The sequence below is a fragment of the Passer domesticus genome, chromosome 2 (assembly GCF_036417665.1).
Source record: "Passer domesticus isolate bPasDom1 chromosome 2, bPasDom1.hap1, whole genome shotgun sequence".
Classification (NCBI taxonomy): domain Eukaryota; kingdom Metazoa; phylum Chordata; class Aves; order Passeriformes; family Passeridae; genus Passer; species Passer domesticus.
The window spans coordinates 65,949,830-65,970,576 of NC_087475.1; the positions used below are offsets into that span (position 1 = coordinate 65,949,830).

At 37.9% G+C, this 20,747-nt stretch overlaps 1 protein-coding gene and 1 long non-coding RNA gene across 3 annotated transcripts in view; one reads left to right on the forward strand and one right to left on the reverse strand.

Annotated features, from left to right (window-relative positions):
• Window positions 1–20,747, reverse strand: part of FREM2 (FRAS1 related extracellular matrix 2) — a 118,683-nt gene that overhangs the window by 8,340 nt on the left and 89,596 nt on the right. Inside the window, exons 12-20 of the mRNA XM_064408939.1 lie at window positions 20,175–20,305; window positions 19,103–19,261; window positions 17,895–18,198; window positions 17,446–17,577; window positions 16,531–16,862; window positions 6,956–7,148; window positions 4,572–4,676; window positions 3,298–3,425; window positions 3,072–3,206 (exon numbers count right to left, since the gene is read on the reverse strand). Of these exons, the coding sequence (XP_064265009.1) occupies window positions 3,072–3,206; window positions 3,298–3,425; window positions 4,572–4,676; window positions 6,956–7,148; window positions 16,531–16,862; window positions 17,446–17,577; window positions 17,895–18,198; window positions 19,103–19,261; window positions 20,175–20,305 (1,619 nt within the window). The remainder of the gene's footprint in view (window positions 1–3,071; window positions 3,207–3,297; window positions 3,426–4,571; window positions 4,677–6,955; window positions 7,149–16,530; window positions 16,863–17,445; window positions 17,578–17,894; window positions 18,199–19,102; window positions 19,262–20,174; window positions 20,306–20,747) is intronic.
• On the forward strand, window positions 16,602–19,338 carry LOC135294104 (uncharacterized). Of its 2 annotated transcripts, none has more exons than XR_010356257.1 (4): window positions 16,602–16,737; window positions 17,678–17,879; window positions 18,569–18,646; window positions 19,093–19,338. It is a non-coding gene; the product is annotated as an uncharacterized LOC135294104 (long non-coding RNA). The 2 variants fall into 2 exon arrangements; XR_010356256.1 differs by having other exon boundaries at window positions 17,678–17,794.

The window sequence follows — 20,747 nt, forward strand, 5'->3', positions numbered from 1 at the left end:
AGTATCTGTTCTTCTAATGTGCTGCAGACATATCAGATGTGAAAATGCACCAAATCATTTGAACATCTTTTTATGCTAGTATTTATATATTTGATACACTTATCTATGGTTCTTCCTCGATTACATGAAAAGTATAAAATTAATCAATATTTTCAGCAGCAATTTTTCATGGGACCATAAAACAAGAAAGAAGGCTGTAGTGGTTTTGAGGCAAGACAAAGGCAAACTATAAAGCAACATGGCATAATAAAAGGGAAATTATACAGTGAATTGAGGAACTGGAGGAGCCTAAAGTTCAAAAGGATGCAAGTACCTGAGGAAATAATGTGGAAGACACATATATCCAAAAAAAAAAAAAAAGGAAAAATAACAAGAGGACACTAAACAAATAAAAAAAAAGCTAACATATATATGTATATTTATGTATATATATGTATATATATGTATAAGTGTGTGGACAGGAAGGAAAGAAAACAACAAAGAAAATGTTCTTTCTGGCTCATGGACAAGGGTCCATTTCACAATAGAGTCCCAAAACTATCAAAGCAACAGGATCTGGCAAGAAGAATGTACAGCTCAAACCTTTTTATAAATGGAGTGCTACTCTTTAGAAAAAAGGAACCCTACCATCCCAGCCTTTACAAAGAAAAAAAACAACCAAAAAGATAAAAAATTTCATTCCCTTGGAATGTTTCTTTCTAAATGCCTGAAAAACAGGCCATTGGGTTGTAGTTCCACAAATACTTGATTAGCACAACTGTTTTCCAGCTGTGTTATTTAGGACAGTAGTTTAAGTGTAATTACTTTTACGGGCATTTGAGACATTTTATATGAGAGTTCTTACAAAACAATCTGTAAAGATCTCCTGGGTGAGAAGAGTAACTGTCAATTTATTCTGCCTATTTCCCATGTCCATCAACTCTGCATATGGATGATGTGGGGAAGCTGCAGATCACCCATGGGATCAAAGCCCGTGTAATACTCAGTACCTCAAGGAACAGAGCACTCCTGAGATTGGTTCATCCCAGGACAACAAGTATCCTGAGTATGGAAGGGCTTCTGTCAGGAAATAGTGATACACATTGAAAGAAAGGAGAGGAGGAAATAATTAGGATAAAGCAAAGCTTGGAGGTTGCTTTTTTTTTTTCCAGGAAATTCCAGAGTGAGATGGTGTTAATACAAGTCTCACTAGAGTTTCAGGCTACCTGCTTGACTCCTCAGGGGCCACAGAGAGAGGAAAAACGAGATATGCAGGTGATATATGTCAAAAAAGGAAATGTTGAAACAGTGGGGAAACAGCACATAAATTTTCTTCTTGATTCTTAAAAAAACATTTGTAAATGGTTTAAAACCATTTAAAAATCCATTTGTAAAAGAATGGATACCAATGCTTATTCAGTTTTGCAGAATGACTAAAAAGTCTTAGAGGTAAAGTGCTCGATACTGCTTACTGAATACGTGCTATTGTACTGCTGCTTTTTTGGGACTTGCTTTGGGACATGTGTTTCCATCTGTGATCAGATGGAAAAACTATCATGGGCCACAAAAAGCCTAAGTCTGTTTTACTATGAGTATCTCAAGTAAGAGAGCTGGTCTTCATTTGAAAATTGTTGATGATGGGGGTTTAGCTGGCCACAGTCTGTGACACTGTTGCAACTTTGCACTTCTGCCTATTTTGAATTGACGCACCTGAAACTTCCATATACTGTATTATTAAGGTCTTAGCTAATATAATAACCCTACAGTATCCATTTATTTATTCCAAGGCAGTTCTAATTCTTAGCCACAGCTTTTACTTGTAGGCTACTTCCAGGCAAGAGTTAGGTCTCTTCCTAGGCTACTTTGCCCTTTTTGCAATGATTTTTGCACATTTTTTGACCTTTCTTTGAAATATCAACACGTTATTGCTCATACTAGGATCAGGAACAAATTGTGGTTTAGCATTGCTATGAGTTGCTTTAGAGTCCCTAGAAGTAGATTAAAAGTGCCAGACAAAGGCTGAAGTGCTGAACTAGTATAAATTCCCCTCACCCATTCCATTCAAACTTCTTCAAAATGTTGAAATGTGGTTAACTCTGAGAAGGCAGGTTTCACATCAGATCATGTATCATCTCTCTTCCTTGCCAGGACTTAATGCCATATCAGGAATCATCTGTTCTCCCACAGGTGGCATAATGCCAAATGAAAGCATAAAGACTGCATACATTCCCTTGTGTACTCTGGCTAAGTCAACAGAAAAGTGATTGTGTGCCCCTGACTGATATGGATTTATTCTGTAAGATGATTTAATAGCATAATCTATACTATTAATGAGCATGAAACCACAGCCACACTGTTCCAGGATTGGCTGTACTGGCCCCAAATAACAGAAATGATATAACTTCCTCCTTACACATCCCAAGGTCACAGTAGCCCTTTTGATAACCTGGAAAGCTGGCAGCTTATGTTCTCTTAACTATTCAACATGATCCCCAGTTTGGTTTTTTTTAAACCAATGTTTTCTACAGAAGAATCCACTTCTCTATAATTTTTTCCCAGCTACAGAGCTTCACAGCTGGGCTTTGTGAAAGGTATGCTGTTTGCCTGTTACCATATGTTTCCATATGATCCATATTGCTATGGCGCAGATTTGTTTTGGTCACTTTTGTGAGTTTTAAAGCTAAGGAGTGTTGCCTATCTACACTTCCCTCTACAGTTAGTGAGACAAGTTCTATCTTAAGACTGAATTAATTTTCCTCTGGAGGTTCCACTTTTAATACCAGAGACCTAACTCTGATTTGGTGTCAGATGAAAACCTTCTAATAATAGTTTTATATTTTCCTAATTATCTGATAAAACTATTTACTACCAAATCTAACAGACAAAAAAAGAACCCCCAAATGTTACTATTGCATCACAGTAACTGTCCCCTAAACCAATGGTTATTTAGCAGGAGAGGAGTATGTGCTCTCCCACCAATTTAGGATTGCCTTACTGGCAAGAAATTCACTTTCTAGTACTATTATTACAAGACCAACAAATGGCAATCAAATTAGAAAGGAAACATGACGAAGATGTCCTTGGAATGGTACCTGCTGGAATCGGATGTCCAGATCAAAAGTGATGGGCTCTCTAGGATTGCAGATCACGGGCAGGCTGTACTCCTGATGTGGGGCAGTGGTGCAGGCTATCAGCTTCACTGTGTACGTTCCAGAATAGTCCCGAACCTGGACACAGAGAGAGAGAGGGAGCTGTACCACCAGCATCCCAAATAACAGGCTGGGGCAGCCGAGGACTTAGTGAGGGCTGGGGTTTTACCGCGAAGTCTGAAAGGAAGCTCCACTGCTGGACTGGCAGGTTGTAGGTTGGTTCGCTTCGGATCAGGCTGAGGCTGAAAGTGAGGCCCGGGTGGTCAGCTGACATGACCATGGAAGTGAGAGATGAAGCTAGAAACATGCCAAAGAGACAGATTTGTCACCTTTAGTGTTTCATTGCAAACTCTCAGAGCCTGAAAAACATTCTCAAGGATTTATAAAACATAATGCCATAGTGGATGTTAATACCTTCACAGGGCACTGGATTTTATTAACCGAAAATAAAATAAATTACAGTCAGCTCAGCTGGGCCTCCTTGATTCTTGTTCAAGTGTCTATTCAGCAGCTGCTTTTGTACACAATGAAAGAACTGTATGAAGAATAAATTTAAGAGACAGTCAAAACAGTGAGAGTGGAATGGCAGAGATCTATAATCCCTCCTCTTTTAAACTTGTCTCTGCCTATAGGCAAAACCAAACACACTAGAGGACAGCTGAGAAAAAGTAGAAGCACCATAAAGGAGTTTTATGCGTTAAAAACATCTGAGTTAAACTAGAAGAGATTTCTTTTTACTTTTTTTCTCTTCTCAGTGTTGTTCAGCAGATATAATTTAGTTTGATATTCTTTTCCATAGCTGGCATTCATGCTCAGATTTATGTCTGTAGACCAAGTCTTACACCTGTAATTATTCTGAATAAAGGGAGTGGGGTTTAAACAGATTAAATTGCAGGAACAGGTCTTCAGCAATGACTAACTGAATGTCAGTGAGAGTGTTATATTAACAGAATGATACAATGCCCACACAAGACTTTTTCTTGCTTTCTGAAAAAGGTCTAAATATCTTAGAAAAGCTTCAGAAAAATGTCTAAATATTCTAGAAAAGCTTCAAGTTAGAAAAGAAATTTTAATGGTAAATTCCTATGGCAATGTAAGTAAATAGTAATTATATCTATGGGGTTAAAAACATTTATCTATAGATCCCTAATGGACACAATGGCCTAGATCTTCATCCTTCATAAATCAGGCTCTTGATCAAGTGGAACTATTTGCCTTCCATCAGATTAATGTATACTTCAACAAGTTTGACAACCTGAATACAGACATCAATGAAAAGTAAGAAATCTTAAGCAGAGGAAAAACCTGTATCTGAACAGCATAGTAACTAAAAAAATAAAAATCAGCCATCAGAAGCAGAAATAGAAAAAAAGGAGGAGCAGTATCAAATTTGGAAAGGATTTCTTTATTCTGTAGTGCTGCTAAAGGATAGGTTACACTTACCAGGATGGGACATAACAAACAGACCATGAAACCGGGCTTCAGTCTTGAAGTTGACAACCAAGCGTCCCTCTTCACTGATGCGCATGCTGGTCGGGAACAGGGAACCTGCCAGCAGAAACCAATTAACAGGAATTAATTAACCAATTAATTAACAAATTAATTCCACTTGCAGGTGACAAAGAAATCACACTCCTGTGAATCACCAGACCCACTCTTTCATCTACCCTTGCCATGTCACGTGTTTGGGGGGCCCACTGGTACTTTTTGGGTTGAGTCCAGATTGTTCCCAAACAAGAACTTACACAGTGAGGCCTTGAGTTTTCAGGACGTGATGTAGCTTTCAAAGCCTACAGGGAACTTCCCTGCAAAGCCATGTTTTTACATGTTACCATGGACCCACACAGCTGCTCTAGTATGCTCAGGAAAATCCACAAAACACTTTGTGCTGAGGTTCAGGAAGCATGGTCAGCTGCCAGGGGGATTTGCAGAATGAAGACTTTTATTTTCACCAAGTATTCAAGCTGACTCCTGTCAATGAAAGCTGCTTCAGAGATGCCCTTTACCAGTGCCTCCCTGCCTACTGTGTCAAGGCAGCAACCATCAGTATCAGCTGGAGCAGCTGGTTGTGAACTTCCACAGCAATCTGCTCTAGGGTGCTGCAATCTGTGAAACTCCTTCTGACAGGCTTTGCATTGCTGGCAATTTTTGGCATGAATTTAGCACAAAACACAGGCCTTACATATTCTAATTTCAGATTACAAGATCTTGTAACTAGAAGTGGTTTGCTACTGTTGCTTGCAGCCAAGACCCTTTTCTTCTTCTCGTGTTCTGCAAATCTTTAGAGTTTAGGCATTTCCTCCAACACTCCCTTACAAACAGCCAGTGATGTATCACCATTCTGCTTGCCAGGAAAAAGAAGGAAACAGGAATGTTCCCCCATTAATGTGCTGGAAATCGAACACACCAGTGACAATGTATACCACCTGTACAAAACCATCTGTACCAACCATATTTCTTGGTACAACACAAATAACTACATATTCATGTATGAATTAGGACTTTAGAAGACCTTGACTGCTTTCCAGTGCTACTTAGAATTTATGTAGGAAAATCATATTAATTAAGAGGTATGGAAAGAAACTGGAAACTAGTTAACCCCTTCCTGCCCAGAAAACAACTGCTGAAAAAATACTACCCAAGTGAGACTGGGATATGTTGAGGGTTGTTTTGTACTGGTTGTTTTCAAAGGGAGCTGAAAATGTTCAGCATCTCCGAAGATGCGGCCATCAGCTTCTTAAACAGAGAAATAAAAAAATTAAAGGTGGTAAATGGTGGCATAGATGCACCACATAACTGCTGAGACAGAGGATAGATCTGGTTGTTATTTGGTGACTAGCACATCACATGATCTGTGGCATGTGGCTTATTCTTTAAGCATGGCATGACATGTGCTTCATTCTTCATGCACTGCAGATTCCCCTTGCTGCTCCTCATTTCCTGCTCTCAACATAAGGACAGAAATGGCATAGCAATGATTTCTGTAGCTCATATACAGAGTTAGCAGAAGCAAAAAGTGATTTTAGTTTCCCAGGAGTCCTGAAATTGTGTATGTACATAATTACAGCTGGTCCCTATATTCTACCTTAGATTGAGAGAAATAGGAAACACCTGAAGTGTAATGCTGGGAAATATTAAGTAAATTTGCATACAACGCAGCACACAGGTGTAACTATATATTTTAATCTTGCACATGCATCTGTAAGTCACTATTTGTAAAAAGTAAATGAACTTTTTTAAAAGATCAATTCTGCAATGATAGATTTTTACTTGTTGACTAGTTATACTCACAAACATTTACTGACAATATTTAACATATTGTAGAACGTCTCAGAGTTTACTACGCTCACACAGAGGACAGGCCCCCATTATACAGTTCTGTTTCTTTTTAATGTTTCATAACATTTTCAAAATATCAAAAGTTTCTGAAACTGGCCACTCATAATGAGAAAAAAAAAAAAGGTATCACAGAAAAGCTTCAATTATTTTCATTAAAGTGTAAACATCTTGTGTACTAACATTTGGTTACATAATGTACCCTGAAGTTCTGAGTAGACATAAATGTTTTAAATTTTGCACATGCACTCCAAATATACAATACAATTGTCTTTCTTTGTGGTAAAAGAGCTGTGTCAACTTTAAATGATTTTCATAAACACTCCAGCAGACACCTGTGAGTGCTAGGAAATGACAGATCGCAATTGATAATAAATGAAATTATTAAACTTGTTTTTAGTGTTGGAATTATTGAAAAACCATCCTGCTGTGTGCAAACTACACTCCTAGTAACAGAGCATGAGTTCTATGGCAAGAAACGCAACACCCACCTTGGAGCTCTGCTTCAGGCGGGCTACCGATCCCGTCCTTCCACAGGATGGCAGTGTCATACACAAACGTCAGCCGCAGCTCCGACTGCAGGTCGAAATGCTGCCAGCCCCCGACGCCCACTGGGGAGTGGAAAACATAAGAGACGTACAAAGGGACTCTCAGCGTGACATAGGACTGCACTAGGTTGAGAACCTATAAAAACCAGAATTGTATATCAGGGTTAGTGATCATGAACGGCAGCATTGCGCAGGCAAGCTAAATGCATGAGAAAGGGAAGACAGAACTTGAAACAAATACTGTGACTCAATGAAATTCTCTCTTATTGTAAATTACAGATGAAATGCAAAACCATGTTTCAGTGGTTTTCAGCTGAGCTTGCATCCCTTTAAGCTTCATCTTTGTAATTCAAACTGATAAAACATAACCCCCCTGAATTTTGACTCATCACTTTTTTTCAGGTTTTTTTAGTACATAAACAACACAGCTACAAATGAAGGCTTTAGAAATTTTTCAAATATGCTTTTGCATTTGCTCTATGGTTATGCCTTAACCAACTCTTGTTTACATTCGTGTTACTATCAACTAAGAAACTTTTCTGGAAGATGCTGGAATTGCTCATATGTCATAGCAAGACTGAGTCCTTGGACTCTACTTAGCCACCTCTGGAACTCTTTCTTCCTCTGTGCATGGATGATAGCTAACACGCTGCATGCAAATACAGAAATCATCCTGTTCTTTACTGTCTGGAAGGGCTAAAAATAATACACAAGCTGATATGGATTTAAAAATAGAGCCTTTCTTTATACATTGTACCAAACAACTGTGCTGTAATTATGAAAGAATTACATATTCTTTATGTATACTTTTAATGAAAACAGACAGAAGAATAGTATCAGTAAACTGTCACCTCTAAAGATAGCCCTTCATGATACATGGATCTAAGCCTGTCTGAAGAGACTTTATGCTTGGTGACAAATACTTTGTCACTCACACAACTCTGAATGAAATGTGCAATCCAGATCCTTTTATACCATTCTGGATTTTCTTTGAAATACATGGGAGGAAAGACATTGAGATCATCTCCCATTGGGAAACTTTTCAATGTCAAAAAAGCTGTTGAATTCTGATTTAGTTCCAACAGAAATTCCATATATAAATTTGCACATCTGAACATTTCCCTGATTACCTTACATCCTTCTAAAGAGTGTTTTGCACTATCAAAAATCCCCAGCATTCAAGGAAGTTTACAAGGAAGCTGGGTTCAACCAGCAGCAAGTCATGGGGCTGAATGACCATCACCTTACAGCTGCTTTACACTTTGAAATGCCTGGCAGAACATTTACCAATATAATGTGACCACAAATTTACTGCTTGCACTCACTAAATACTTTGACCTAATTAAGGACTTCATTAAGGCAAATGTTCATAGTTGCCATAACTCACTTTCATGTGTGACTCTCCTTGATCTGCACTCTCTGCTAACAAAATGTTTTTGATTTATATTGTTTGACTCATTCCATAATGCGTGCTAGCATTTAGATAATGGTCATTTGGAAACACAAAGTATCACAGAATCAAATAATTTTAGGGGTGGAAGGAACCGCAGGAGATCACCCAGACCAGGCCTCTTGCCACTCAGGGTCACCTAGAGCAGGTTACACAGGAACATGTCCAGCTGGGTTTTGAATGTCTCCAGAAAGGGAGACTCCATGACCTCACTGGGCAGCCTGTTCCAATGCTCTGCCACCCTTCTTTCCCATGTTGTGGTGGAATGTTTTTTGTTTTAGTTTTTGGCCACTGCTCCTTGTCCTGTCACTGGGCACCACTGAAAAGAGTCTGGCAGCACTGAAAAATAAAATACTAACACAGACTGGTAGATGAGATGCTACAGCTGTAGATTATATTACTGCTTTGTTGGTTTTACATAAAATCAAGAACTTCATCCTACATATTGGATGACCAATTAAAGTTAGACAATAAATTTAGTACCATTTAAGTTGCAAGTTTATCTTTAGAATATCTGCATGAGTATCTGAGCAATTATTTTGGACACAGATTCACTAAATTGCTCTAAGTAACAACATGATATTCTCACTTCTATTAAACAAAAATATATAGCAATGAAGCAGCTCTTGAGTGTCTCATGGTCTGCCTTTGATTCAGGAGTAACCTCAAAAATTTCTTGGACCAGAATCAAGAAGTGAAGGAATAAATTTGATTGTATAAAAAATATATTACTATTGTAAGGTCATCCCAGACAAACTGTGTTGGCTTTTCTCTCTCCCTTTTTGTTCTATATCTGGATGCTGTACAGTAAGAATTAGACACTGAAGTCAGAGATCTGAAATTTAGTTTGCTTATAAGGAAGAGAAAAAAGTATGTGGAACAGGATTTAATATATGTCCATTATTTTCTTAAATAGAAGCATACATAATACTTAATGACAAAGTAGAGGACTGGAATATCAAAGTGAGAATTTAATGACCTTGAGGATTAGAATAATAGCAGTGAGATGAAATCTTATAGCTTAAAGTATAAGGTAATAGAAACCAGTCATAGGGATTTCTGTAGAAATGAAAGACATTCATTAGACACAATAGAGGGGAAAAAAATTTTGTTATGCGAGTTGATCACATCATAGCTACGACCTTCCTACCCTCTCCATGTGCTATGATCCTAAGATAAACTGAGGAATGGGGTGGAAATTAGAAGCATGCATGCCATTATTCAGAGCACTAGTGAGAGCTTATCTGGAACAGCTTTGATCATCCATGCTTGAACAAGTCTAATTTGCATTGTAGACTGCAGAAAAAGAAATCAACATAATCAGAGGAATGGCAAAACTATCTGATGAGAAGAGTCTAAAATAGCAGTGTTGTTGAGCCCAGTACAACAAAGGCTGGGAGGGAGTAAGAATGCTGTCTATATACATCAGGACACTAAGTGCAGAGAAGGGCCACTGATGATGAAAGATAGTGCTGACATGGGAACAAATGGCCATAAGATGGCCATGACAAACACAGCCTAGAAACCCGAAGAGTTTCCAGCCCTCTGTGTAGTGGCACTCTGCAAGAATAGTGAGGCCATGAAATCCTATTAGGATATAGATTAAGTTTCTAGTGTTGGAATGACATTATATAGACTTAAGGCAGAGGCCTGGATCCACAAATCTCCTTCTAGCTCAGTTCCTTATGACACATCAAGCTAAAAAAACCACCCCTCATTACAAAGCTTTTCTTGGCTTTCAATGTATCATTGGCTCTTCATGCGTGCTTTACATAAAGCAATCCACTAATGAGGTTTCTAAGCCACATTTTAGAGGTTTCTTACCTCCATTTGATGGGACCATAGTGTTAGAGACGTCAGTTTATTTCCACTGGTCAAAATCTAGTAGGAGGATCCCTTCTGGGGCAAGTCTGCTAGGAACGCTGCTCCTTTGACATATTACCCCTGCTCTGGGGAAAAATATGAAATCTCTCCACTTCCTAGGACTGTACAATTTAAAAGGCTGTTCCCTTTTACTAAAACCTGCAAGAGGTATCTGGACAGCAGAGCTGCTTGCCTCAGCCTAGGAATTTATTTGTGCACTCATGTGCTTCCATCTGTATTGTTGCCCTTATGTGTGATTCATGGCATGGATGGGGAAGGAAGAACTTGTTGCTAACAGCTCCTTGAGTTTTCATGCACAGGCACTCATGGACTTGCAAGTCTGGAGGCAAACCTACAACACTGATAGTCAGAGAATTACTGAATAAATAAGTATCTCTAACAGTAAATGAAAACTTTTAAGAGCCTCTCATTCCTACAGTCTCTTCTTCTGTAGGCAGAAGAGAAAAATCTCAAGACACAGTATATGAAAGGACCTATTCAATATAATAAAAATAAAATAAAGAGGAAGTCACCTGCAGAGGAAAGCTGTGTCAATGTGAGCAGACACTGCCCACCCTACCCCCCAAAATGCATCAATGGAATGTGTTACACAGATGGAGGAGTTTGACTTCTCCAGCCCTCCTAATAATGCTGTTTAGACCAACATGAGAAAACATTCTTTCCATTGAGTTATCTTTCTTTTCCAGCACTTCGTGCAAAGCCTATTGGGAGTAGCCAGCTGTTCATTTTATATCTCAGTGTGACACTGATGAAACCAAAAGGGTGACTTAGAGCTGTGTAAGTGTAAGGTCAGCTTAACTGCTGTGGAGAGACAGAACAGGTGCATTATGTACCCATGCATCCTATGCACAGGAGAGTTTACCAGTTACACTGACAAAATTACATTCAGTAACATTGATTTTAAACAATAATAAGTCAGTGTGAATTTTAGTCTTCTGATACCAGGAGAGAAATACAGACTACAGCTATATTCCAGATGAACTGGGGAAACTGTGTCTCATACTCCATGACAATGCCAGGTCTGGAGAACCTGAGAAGACAGAAGAAAAAACTTGTTCCAAGGAGGGAACAGACTCTTATTGATAATATCTGGAAAAATTTAGATAAAAAAATCATCAAACAGTGCACCTCAAAATTCACGTGTGTGAGAGCAGAATATGATTTGTACATTGATCTAAGAAATAAGAGTTTCATACTTTTTTTTTTGTGAGATAAATTATCACTGATCATAAGGTCTGGTTTAGAATACTGACAATTCTCATTTAAGATTTAGAAAGTATTAATGGGAGTTTCTGTACATGTTTTTCTTTTCTTCCCCTTTCATATGCAATCTGTCAAACTTCATTAGGTAAAATACACAATTATTTTGAGAATCTGTCACATAACAATTTAGAATATTTAAAATAAAAAATATTTTTAATAAAGGATTTGTGGCGTGGACTCTGTTCTACATTTATAGCATGCTTTATTTAGCTGGCTTACATTTCCAGAGGGCAGAGCTTGTCACTGTATGTGTGTCTGTGTACATCGATAGTACTGATAAAATTGGACATTAGAAATAACAAAAGTTTGTGTTTTATTTTGTGTATCTCAATGAAACAGATTTTACATGAAAATTGTATTTTTATTCTCCAAATTACCCTAAGTCTCATTTTCTATTGTATTTACTTGCGATGTCTGTGAATTTGAGTCACGCAAGTTTAACAATGTTATCAATTAACTGTTTACACAATGTCAGTATGGCAAAACTAAGATTTGGCTCTAAGAAGACACCCAGACAGGTAGGTCACAGGTGAAATGCAAAGCAAGTTTGTTTAAAGAAGTCTGAATGGAGAAGAGAATGCAATACAGCCTTGAAATGCCAGTCACTTGAAAAAATGTAACCTCTGACTTTGTTACACAGCTGGTGCATTCACTTTATAGTTTTTTTTTTTTCTTTACAGCTTACTAAATGCATGTTTGCAGCTAGAGAAAAAAATGTTTGTCTTTTAGTGAGGTTCCATGTCAAAGGAACATGAGTTGCAGAGTTTTCTTAAACTTGACTGGGGTCGCTAAAGTAAATAGAAAAATCTGAAAACAGACATTTCTGTCTGCATTTTAACAACACCTAGTGAGATTTTCAGAATAGGTGAGTTTTCATCTTAAAGTATAATTTTGGTAAAACTAGTTCCAATAAAGCTGGAAATATACTGTTTCTGTGTAATAAAAATCCTCTGCAGGCTGCCTCATATAAGGTGCAGCAGTACATTAGTGATTTTAAAACCTGTTTGCAGAGGGGATTTTGAAATGCTCAATGACATAAAATGTACAGCATAAATGTGACCTGAACACATTGGAAGAAAGACATTTTCAGTTTGGGCCAAAAATAACTGGTTTTGGAAGAGAAAAAAGTGAAATGTTCAGCCATACTCAATTACCACAGTTTCAAGGTATAAAGTTATACATTCAAGTATTTTACTACATGTTCTTCACCTTCTTGCTCCTATAAAAGACCTGATTAATGAGCAGTCATTAATAAAATTAGTTTGAATGGTAATTTCCTTGCTTCCCTCTTCCAAGTCTGGCAACAGGCTGAAACTACAGGAAGCAACATCCATACATAAATACTTGACCAGAACCACACAGAAGCCTTCAGATGCCAAACTGCCTGGCTACAGCAAACAGGTATAACAGTAGGAAACAGGATCAAATAACACTTCACAGTCCATGAAGTAAGTGTAGGTCACTATTTCAGTGTACACTTCATTAAAGTATGGTCACTTGCTTGGTTTTCACTGTCTCATTTTTTCACTTCCTTTCATGAATATCTGTCATTGTTTTAGAATGTGTGTTGGGAGAATGTGAGAAGTCTGTAATACTTGACTCACAATGTCCCCAGGAAGTAAAACCCACCCTTTGTTAGCTACTTGAAAATACCAGAATACTGCCCTCAAATATGTGAGTTCCCCTTTTCTAAGGCCTATACATATCCAAATGTATACACTGAATTTCAGGCCGTGACTGCAGGTTGTCCTAAGGAAAACTGTTAATCATCAAAGCTGAACTTAACAAGGACAGAACTCTAATCCAAATTAATTAGTTCAATTTAAAGAGGAGCACGTCTTTAATTTTAGGTAGAAGTTCTTTAAACTGCACATCTAAGTCCATGTTTAGATACATAAATGCTTGTTTTTTCAGTTTTGGGCAGACCCCAGGAACAAACCGTCACGCTGTATGCTGAAAGGAGTGCTGCATCTAGCTCACACAGGGTTTGCTCATGCACAGAATAATTGAGAAAGAGAGTGGGTCACAATCAAAAGGCCTCAAAGAAAAAAAAAAAGAGAAAACTAAGACCTTCTCTGTATGTATTATGACAGTTCATGAGTTCATGGGAACTGGCCAAGACAGCTGCAGCCTTCAGCAAACACTAGGAGCTGTGCCAGAAGAACTGCACCAGCTGCAGGTCTCCTACCTTACTTCTTGCTTACTAAAGTTCATCTTCTTCCCCTACCATACCAGGAGCTCCCATGAAGCGAAGGTCCATATAGTTTAAGATATTGCCAGCTCTTAGTGTGAAATCTTACTGTCTGAATCAACATGGCTGTCTTTGACCACACAGGTACTGGAGAACTAGAATCAAGAAACAAAATTTTGAGCCTAAAGTTCTAGCCAAAGTATCCGGTAAATTCAAGATATTAAATTTGCAGTGGTAGCAGGATATGGTAAGAGTGGTTTTGTTATTTATCTGTTCTGTTTGTATAATAGAATTTAGGCTTCCTTTGTCTGCTAAAAAAATGTTGAAAACCATAGCTGTCAGTTTTCTGCTCACAGAAGAGGATTATTAATTGTTCACTGAAGGAGAAAAAAACAACAATGGTGACAACCACAGAGATAGGGCACTGACTGCCTCCCCTCTCAGCTGGAGAGGTCATGTGAAGATAAAGACCAAACCTGGAGAAGAATTAAATGGAGGTAGGGAATACAGGGAGGGCAGTGAAGCGCGTACTGGCTGCGGGGAAATGCTTCACTGCTAGAAGTAATTCAGCTTGATATTTCACTTAACATACTGTAACCTTTTTTCCATAACCTAGACGGCAGTAAAGGATGACTTCAGCTGCAGTTTCATGGCTCTCACAGCTCATATTGATCCCTCTCTGCTTGTAAACAAGAGAACTTACATAAAGTACATAATGCTTCTGAAGCCTCAGGAAAGTACAGCTCACTTCTCTGGCCACATTGCCACTTATGCATGTCCTTCAAAACTCAATACACAGGTTCTTCCTATCTACTAAAATACTGCAATGGTACTTATTTCCTCTTCTGTTTATATGAACACAGACATAGATAAGTTTTATTTAGATTCATATTTGTCTAAAGCAGCTATTCAGCCTTTTGTCTAAAGGACACAGAAGTATTTAAAATGGATTCATACCATGTCTTCCTTCCTTTTCACCGAGGGAAAAGTGGCTTGCATAGCTTCATATGCAAGCTTCATACAGATACTTCAAGTTGTGTGTGCTTATGGTTGCTTTGTATGGGAAATAAGAATTTGCAGTTGCATATTGCCTGGGCATAAGGAGACAGTCAAAGGAACGATGAGTCGAAGAAATGAAGAAATGAAATCATACTAAGAACAGTGAAGACTAGTGTAATTGTTATCTTGTGGGAATGTGTAAGGTTTACATCCCACACTTGGATGCCTTCCCTTTCCCTCTGAGAGCTTCAAAGATCTTGTGGAATGCACCTGTAGGAGGATCTGCTTTCAGCAGAGGCAAAGCCCAAGCAGAGCATGGACAGTGAGCTTCCAACATAAAGGCACAGACCTTGAAATGGTCTCTGTAACAGACAAGGAACCAGAACTGATGAAAAAGTATTGAGATGACATGTCCATCAAGGCCTTTGTATCTGAGACAGGCAGAAGCTCCATTTTATTCTCATCTTCTGATTTAGAGTATATAATCTCTAGTTAAGAGGGGCAGAATGTTAAGAAGTTAACCAAGTGCTAAAGAGATCCTGGTGCAATTTCTTGTCCAGCAAACTGACTGTATGAATACTGTGAACACTCACGGAGTAAGGTGGACTTTAGGCATGCAATTACAACAAAATAAAATTAAAAAAAATCAGTTTATCTGATTAGATATCTGTATGTCTATCAATGACTACGCTTTTAGTAGTAAATTAGCTCTGTTGTTGCACGTGCTTATATATTTCTGTGGGCAATGATGCACTTTCCACATCTGCTTTATGCCATTTGGGACTAAAAAAAGAAGAATTTGGCAAATAAGTCTACTGAGGTCTCATAGCAGGTGGATCCCTGGCAAAATGTCAGAAGAGCAGAGAAATTATGGCCATTTCACAAAGCAGGCTCATTCTTTTCATAGTGGTTCAACAAGGAATGCTAGTGTACCAGGACAGTGAGTTAGCTGTGGATAGATTCTGATATGAGTCCTTCTTCCAACCTGTAGGATTATTCCCCAAATATATTTGTCTGTACATAAACTTCATAGTTACAGCCACTGTACTCCAGAGCCTGAGTGGGATCAGACAGGCTTATGTAGTAATTATACAGGGAAGATCCAGGGATTAATTTCACTGTCACTGCTCCAGAAGAAATCCTGCACCCTTTTCTTTCTATATTACTATGGATTTCTAGAAATAATTTTCCAAAGTACACCTGAAGCTCTCTCCAATCTCTTGCTTTTAACTTCCCAACCAGTTTCACAGCTCTGTTCTTCAACCATTCCGTATTGGTAGCTTTTTTTACTTCCTCAACTAGTAATTTGCTGCTGGGTAAGGTGAGAGCACTGTGCTGTCTGCAGTGATGGGTAGTCTCACCTAGTGAACAAGAGATCAGCAAAGCAAAGTTGCTGGTAGGACACTGCAGTCCATTGTTATTAGCAAAAACTCTCTCCAAATATTTTAAAACTGCTTTTTAAGATATACTACAATGAATATTAAATACCCCAGTGCTATCTACGTGCTAAAAGCAATTCTTCAGAAAGCTTTAATTTTAAGAAAAGAATAAGTTGGCTCACCATACAATAAGAGGGGAATAGGTTTGCCCCAAAATACCCCAGAACTGTATTGGGAGAAAATCATAACAAATTTCTTTCAGAACAAATGATTCTCTTATTTCTACTAGCACATATATATTGTAAGGGAAATATTTTTTTACAAGAATACAGTACAAAATCAAGTCCCATACCTGTCCATCTGTGCCAATGGTGCCTCCACAATCTGTGAGCAGCTCGGACATGTCATAATAGCTGGTGAACTCCCACAAGCAGGCTTCCAGGTTCAGGTTGCGGTAGAAGCGCAAGGTCTTGAAGCCTCTAATTGTTGGGCTGTACTGATAGGGAATGGTCTCTCCAATCACATCTGGATTCTTGGTAGCATCAGTTAAAAAACCATGGTGGGTCTTTACTTCTGTGTAATCCAACAGGTTGGAGCACTTATGGTTTCCAACCCTAGTTCCATCAGGACTAAGTGTCAGCTCAAAGTTGGAGAGCTCTCTTGTAGAAATAACAGGCAGCATGCCTAAAAACATTAATTTATAGCACTATCACTACATGTCAGTTGTCAGACCTCCTTAATTTAGCCAGACTTTGTCAAACACCAAGCATGTTGCGCAGTGCTCTTGCATTTTATACTTACACCAATTACTGTACTTCAAAATTAAAAGAAAGTTGATATGCTAAGTATGAAAGAGAATTTTACCCACGATAACTGTCAGTATACTATGAAAAGACAAATAAAATATTTCTAAACATATTACTATTTAGATATATTATTATACAACATACTATTAAATAAAAAAATAGTGTGAATAGTAACTAAATGGTATATTTCTATGCACTTCAAAGGAGCTTTACAAAGCTTAGGTCTAGCTCAATTTATGTAAATTATGCAGTTAATCTGAAAATGCTATTCTTCACATCAGAGACTATGTACCAATACAGTATCTTATGGATCTTGTTGCAAACTGCACTTATTAATTTGGTCCTACTATTAAAAGATTACGTTATTAACTTGTCTGTTTAAAATAACCTGACCAGTGAAATAGCTCAAATAACAGCATATTGTATAAGTTCTCCTAACTCCACAGCTGATTTTCTCATACCATCAATATGTGGCATTGTGACGGTCAGCTTGATGAGGTTGGTGTAGTCAGGATCTTCTGGGCCAGTGTAGCGCAGTTTGGCAGAGAATGGCTCTGCTCCAACCACTCCTGATATACGAGGCTGACAAAGACCTAGTGGAAGAAAGAGAAAGCAACCTTACTTTATGGCCACAGGAAACAATCTATACTTTTCTTTCCACTATTTAAGATGTACTTTTCTTCCATGGCACAGGTATCCAAAAGACATGGAGAATTAGGAGAAAGGAAAAATTTTTCTTTATACAATGCTTTACTGTGTCAAGACAGTTTTTTCACCGCCTCTATGAACAACAGAAGAAAAGCTGATGTGGTAATGTTAAAACGCCTGATCATGTAACCAGCTTTTGTTAGGACTGAATTTGGGATCCAAAAGAGACCTGTGAATCTTGCAGTAGGTGATGATGCCTTACCTTCTGATGTGCTTATAGTGACAATAGGGCTCATAAGCTCAAGACCCTCATTCCCATCAGAATTCACAGCCCGAGCTGCACACTGGACACGAGAACCGGCTTGAAAGTAAATGGAGTCAAGTGTGATCATCTTAGAGGAAGTGAAGAAGGTGTCAAAGTCAACCTCCTTCATGGGGCTGGTCACACCATCGGGGCCAGTGGGGGCACTTACAAGCCACCTGTACTGTGTCAGAGTATTGTTGATGCTCTCACTGGCACATATAGAACCAGTCTTGTCGAAGTCTTCGTACTTAGGATTACAGGCCTGCAGAACAAGGCAGATGTGTTAAGAATTTATTTGCTTCACAGCAAAGGAATTTCAAGTCATCAAGAGTCATTACAAAACTCAATAACATGGAACTGACAATCCCACTAAATCTCATAAGAAATCAACTTATTTTGACAGTGATGTATTTAGCGCTACTAGGGTAGATTAAAGGCTGTATCTAAGTATGCTTACTGAAATAAAATATATTATTTTAAATTGATTTATAGGTGAAAATGTGGCATAGTTATGAAGGCAAAAACTACACTCCCATGTACTACTTTAATTTTAACTTCTCCCTTTGATCTAATTCTGCAAATACACTTTGAATTTAAAGATTTATTTTCTTTGATTCTTTTTTATTTGGAAGAACCATTCAACTTGTGACATTCCTGTGCAAAAGCAATGTGTGAAAAACAAATTGAAGACGGACAAAACATTCTTCAAGGTATATGGATATTTATGTAAACTTTTCACTTGCAAAATTACTAGTGAAAAAATGAAAGAAGCCTGTATTCCTTCAGCACTCATTTTACAGTCCATGGCACTCATTGAAAACAATGGCTCATCTGTTATCTCCAGTGATATTAACTCTACAAATTAAGGCAGGATAAAGCAGGAAATACTAAGGTCATGCTATGACAGATACAGTGTGAGTATCAATATCAAATTATTCTTAGTGAGGAACAAGTGAAACATCTTTTTTTCTATGCTTTTTCTCCTCCTGAAAAAGAATTCATTATCCAGACAAATTAGATTAGCTCTAAGGATAATTCTAGCTTGAACTAATATGCGTGACTAATGTGTGTGACTCATCACCATATGGATTGATACTGGGTGTGTAAAATCCACTGAAAAAAATCCATATACTGATTTTGTTCCATTTTTTCACAGAGATACTCACTGTGATACAGATGACAGGATAGCCAGCAATGGGACTGCTTCTGTCTTTGGCTTTAGAAGTATCATCATATATCAACAGAGATGCAACTTGAGGGACAGAGGGAAAGGTGACATCTGCCATGCTGTTCATTTCTTCGATGTAAACAATGGCCTTGGCTGTCTGACAATGAAAAGGACAGAGACAGTTCTCTGTGAAAATTTAAATAAACAAGCTGGAGTTTTGGAACTCGATCAGAATACATCTAGCCTTCGAAATATTGTTCCAAAAGAAGTTCTAAAACCTCAAGTGGATGAGCTATTGAGAAAGGGTTCAGGCACTGAAAGTACACTGCAGAGTGCAAAAGGAAGAGCTAAAATGAAATTTTTCTTTTCAGAACAGTGAAGACCTCAGACCTTTTAACCCTGTCTCCCTGCTTTTTTGTTATCACTTCAGTATTCTGGTAGAATCCCCTATGTGCAGTGTATGCTTTAATGCCTGGTGGAAATGGGGTGTTTGTCATCTGCAAAGGCTATGTCTCTTCTGTCTGGAGTCAGACTGTATATGGTGTGACACTGATGAAGCAGACAGGGAGTTTCAAGCACATTTTATGCCAAATCAGAGGAGTATACTGTTTGAATTAAACGTATGCAAGATACAGTACTAAATAACAAGAATGTGAGGTTATTTCATCTTACACAATAAGAATAATATTAACATGATTTTGACAGCAGAAGTCATGTTTCACCTGAAATTACTCTTCTTACAACATGGAGGTTGTATTCCCAGAGAGTGTTTCCGAGAGGACATTAGTTTCTAAGACTGATTATATGAGCAGAATATGTCTGGAATGATACCCTGAAGACTTCAGTCTTTCATTGACTCTGTGGCCCCATCAACATCACTGCCTTGACAACAAACTGTTTTGTTTAGGTGTTACTGTGACATGTAAAAAGGATGGCTTTCTTGTCTTTTAATATACAAGCCAAGATGGTGTGAATAAATCTTAAAATAAGAGTAAAACAATGAGCCAGACAGTAAGTAAGAGGTCTGTTTACCAGATTTTGTTGTTCAGGACTTTGCATGAACTTGTTACCTGTATTTCTGCAACCATGTTCTCATCAGGCTTCAGGTGGACAGTGAAGGCTTCTCTCATCTCCCTTACTCCATCAAAGAGAACTTCAATCTCCACAATGTGCTGTGTTTCACCCTCCTTGAACTCAATTTCTGAAAACATGAGAGACTTAAAAATAAATCTGTTGTTCATAACAACCTGTGATTCTAGGCCCAGACATGAGAGATGGCAGTTAATACTCACTTTTCAAATTACAGAAGTTTGCAAATTAGTTTAACCTATTTGATGCTACAAATAATAATAATGAATAGCAGTGGACACATGTAGAAATCACTGAAAATAACACTAATCAAAAGATTTGCAAAGCTCAAGATTTAATCTAATGAATCTTAATGTTTTGAAAATTATCTGGGACTAATTACATAAATGTTGGTAACCTATGTGAATGAACAAAAGACTGAAGAATTCTAAATAAATGGTATCTAAAAAAATGTAATAAACACAATGGTATATACCAAAAATAAGGAACACAGCTGTAGCTCCACAAGAATATTGTATTTTGAAAATCATTGTTTCTGAAAAAACTTCCTAAGT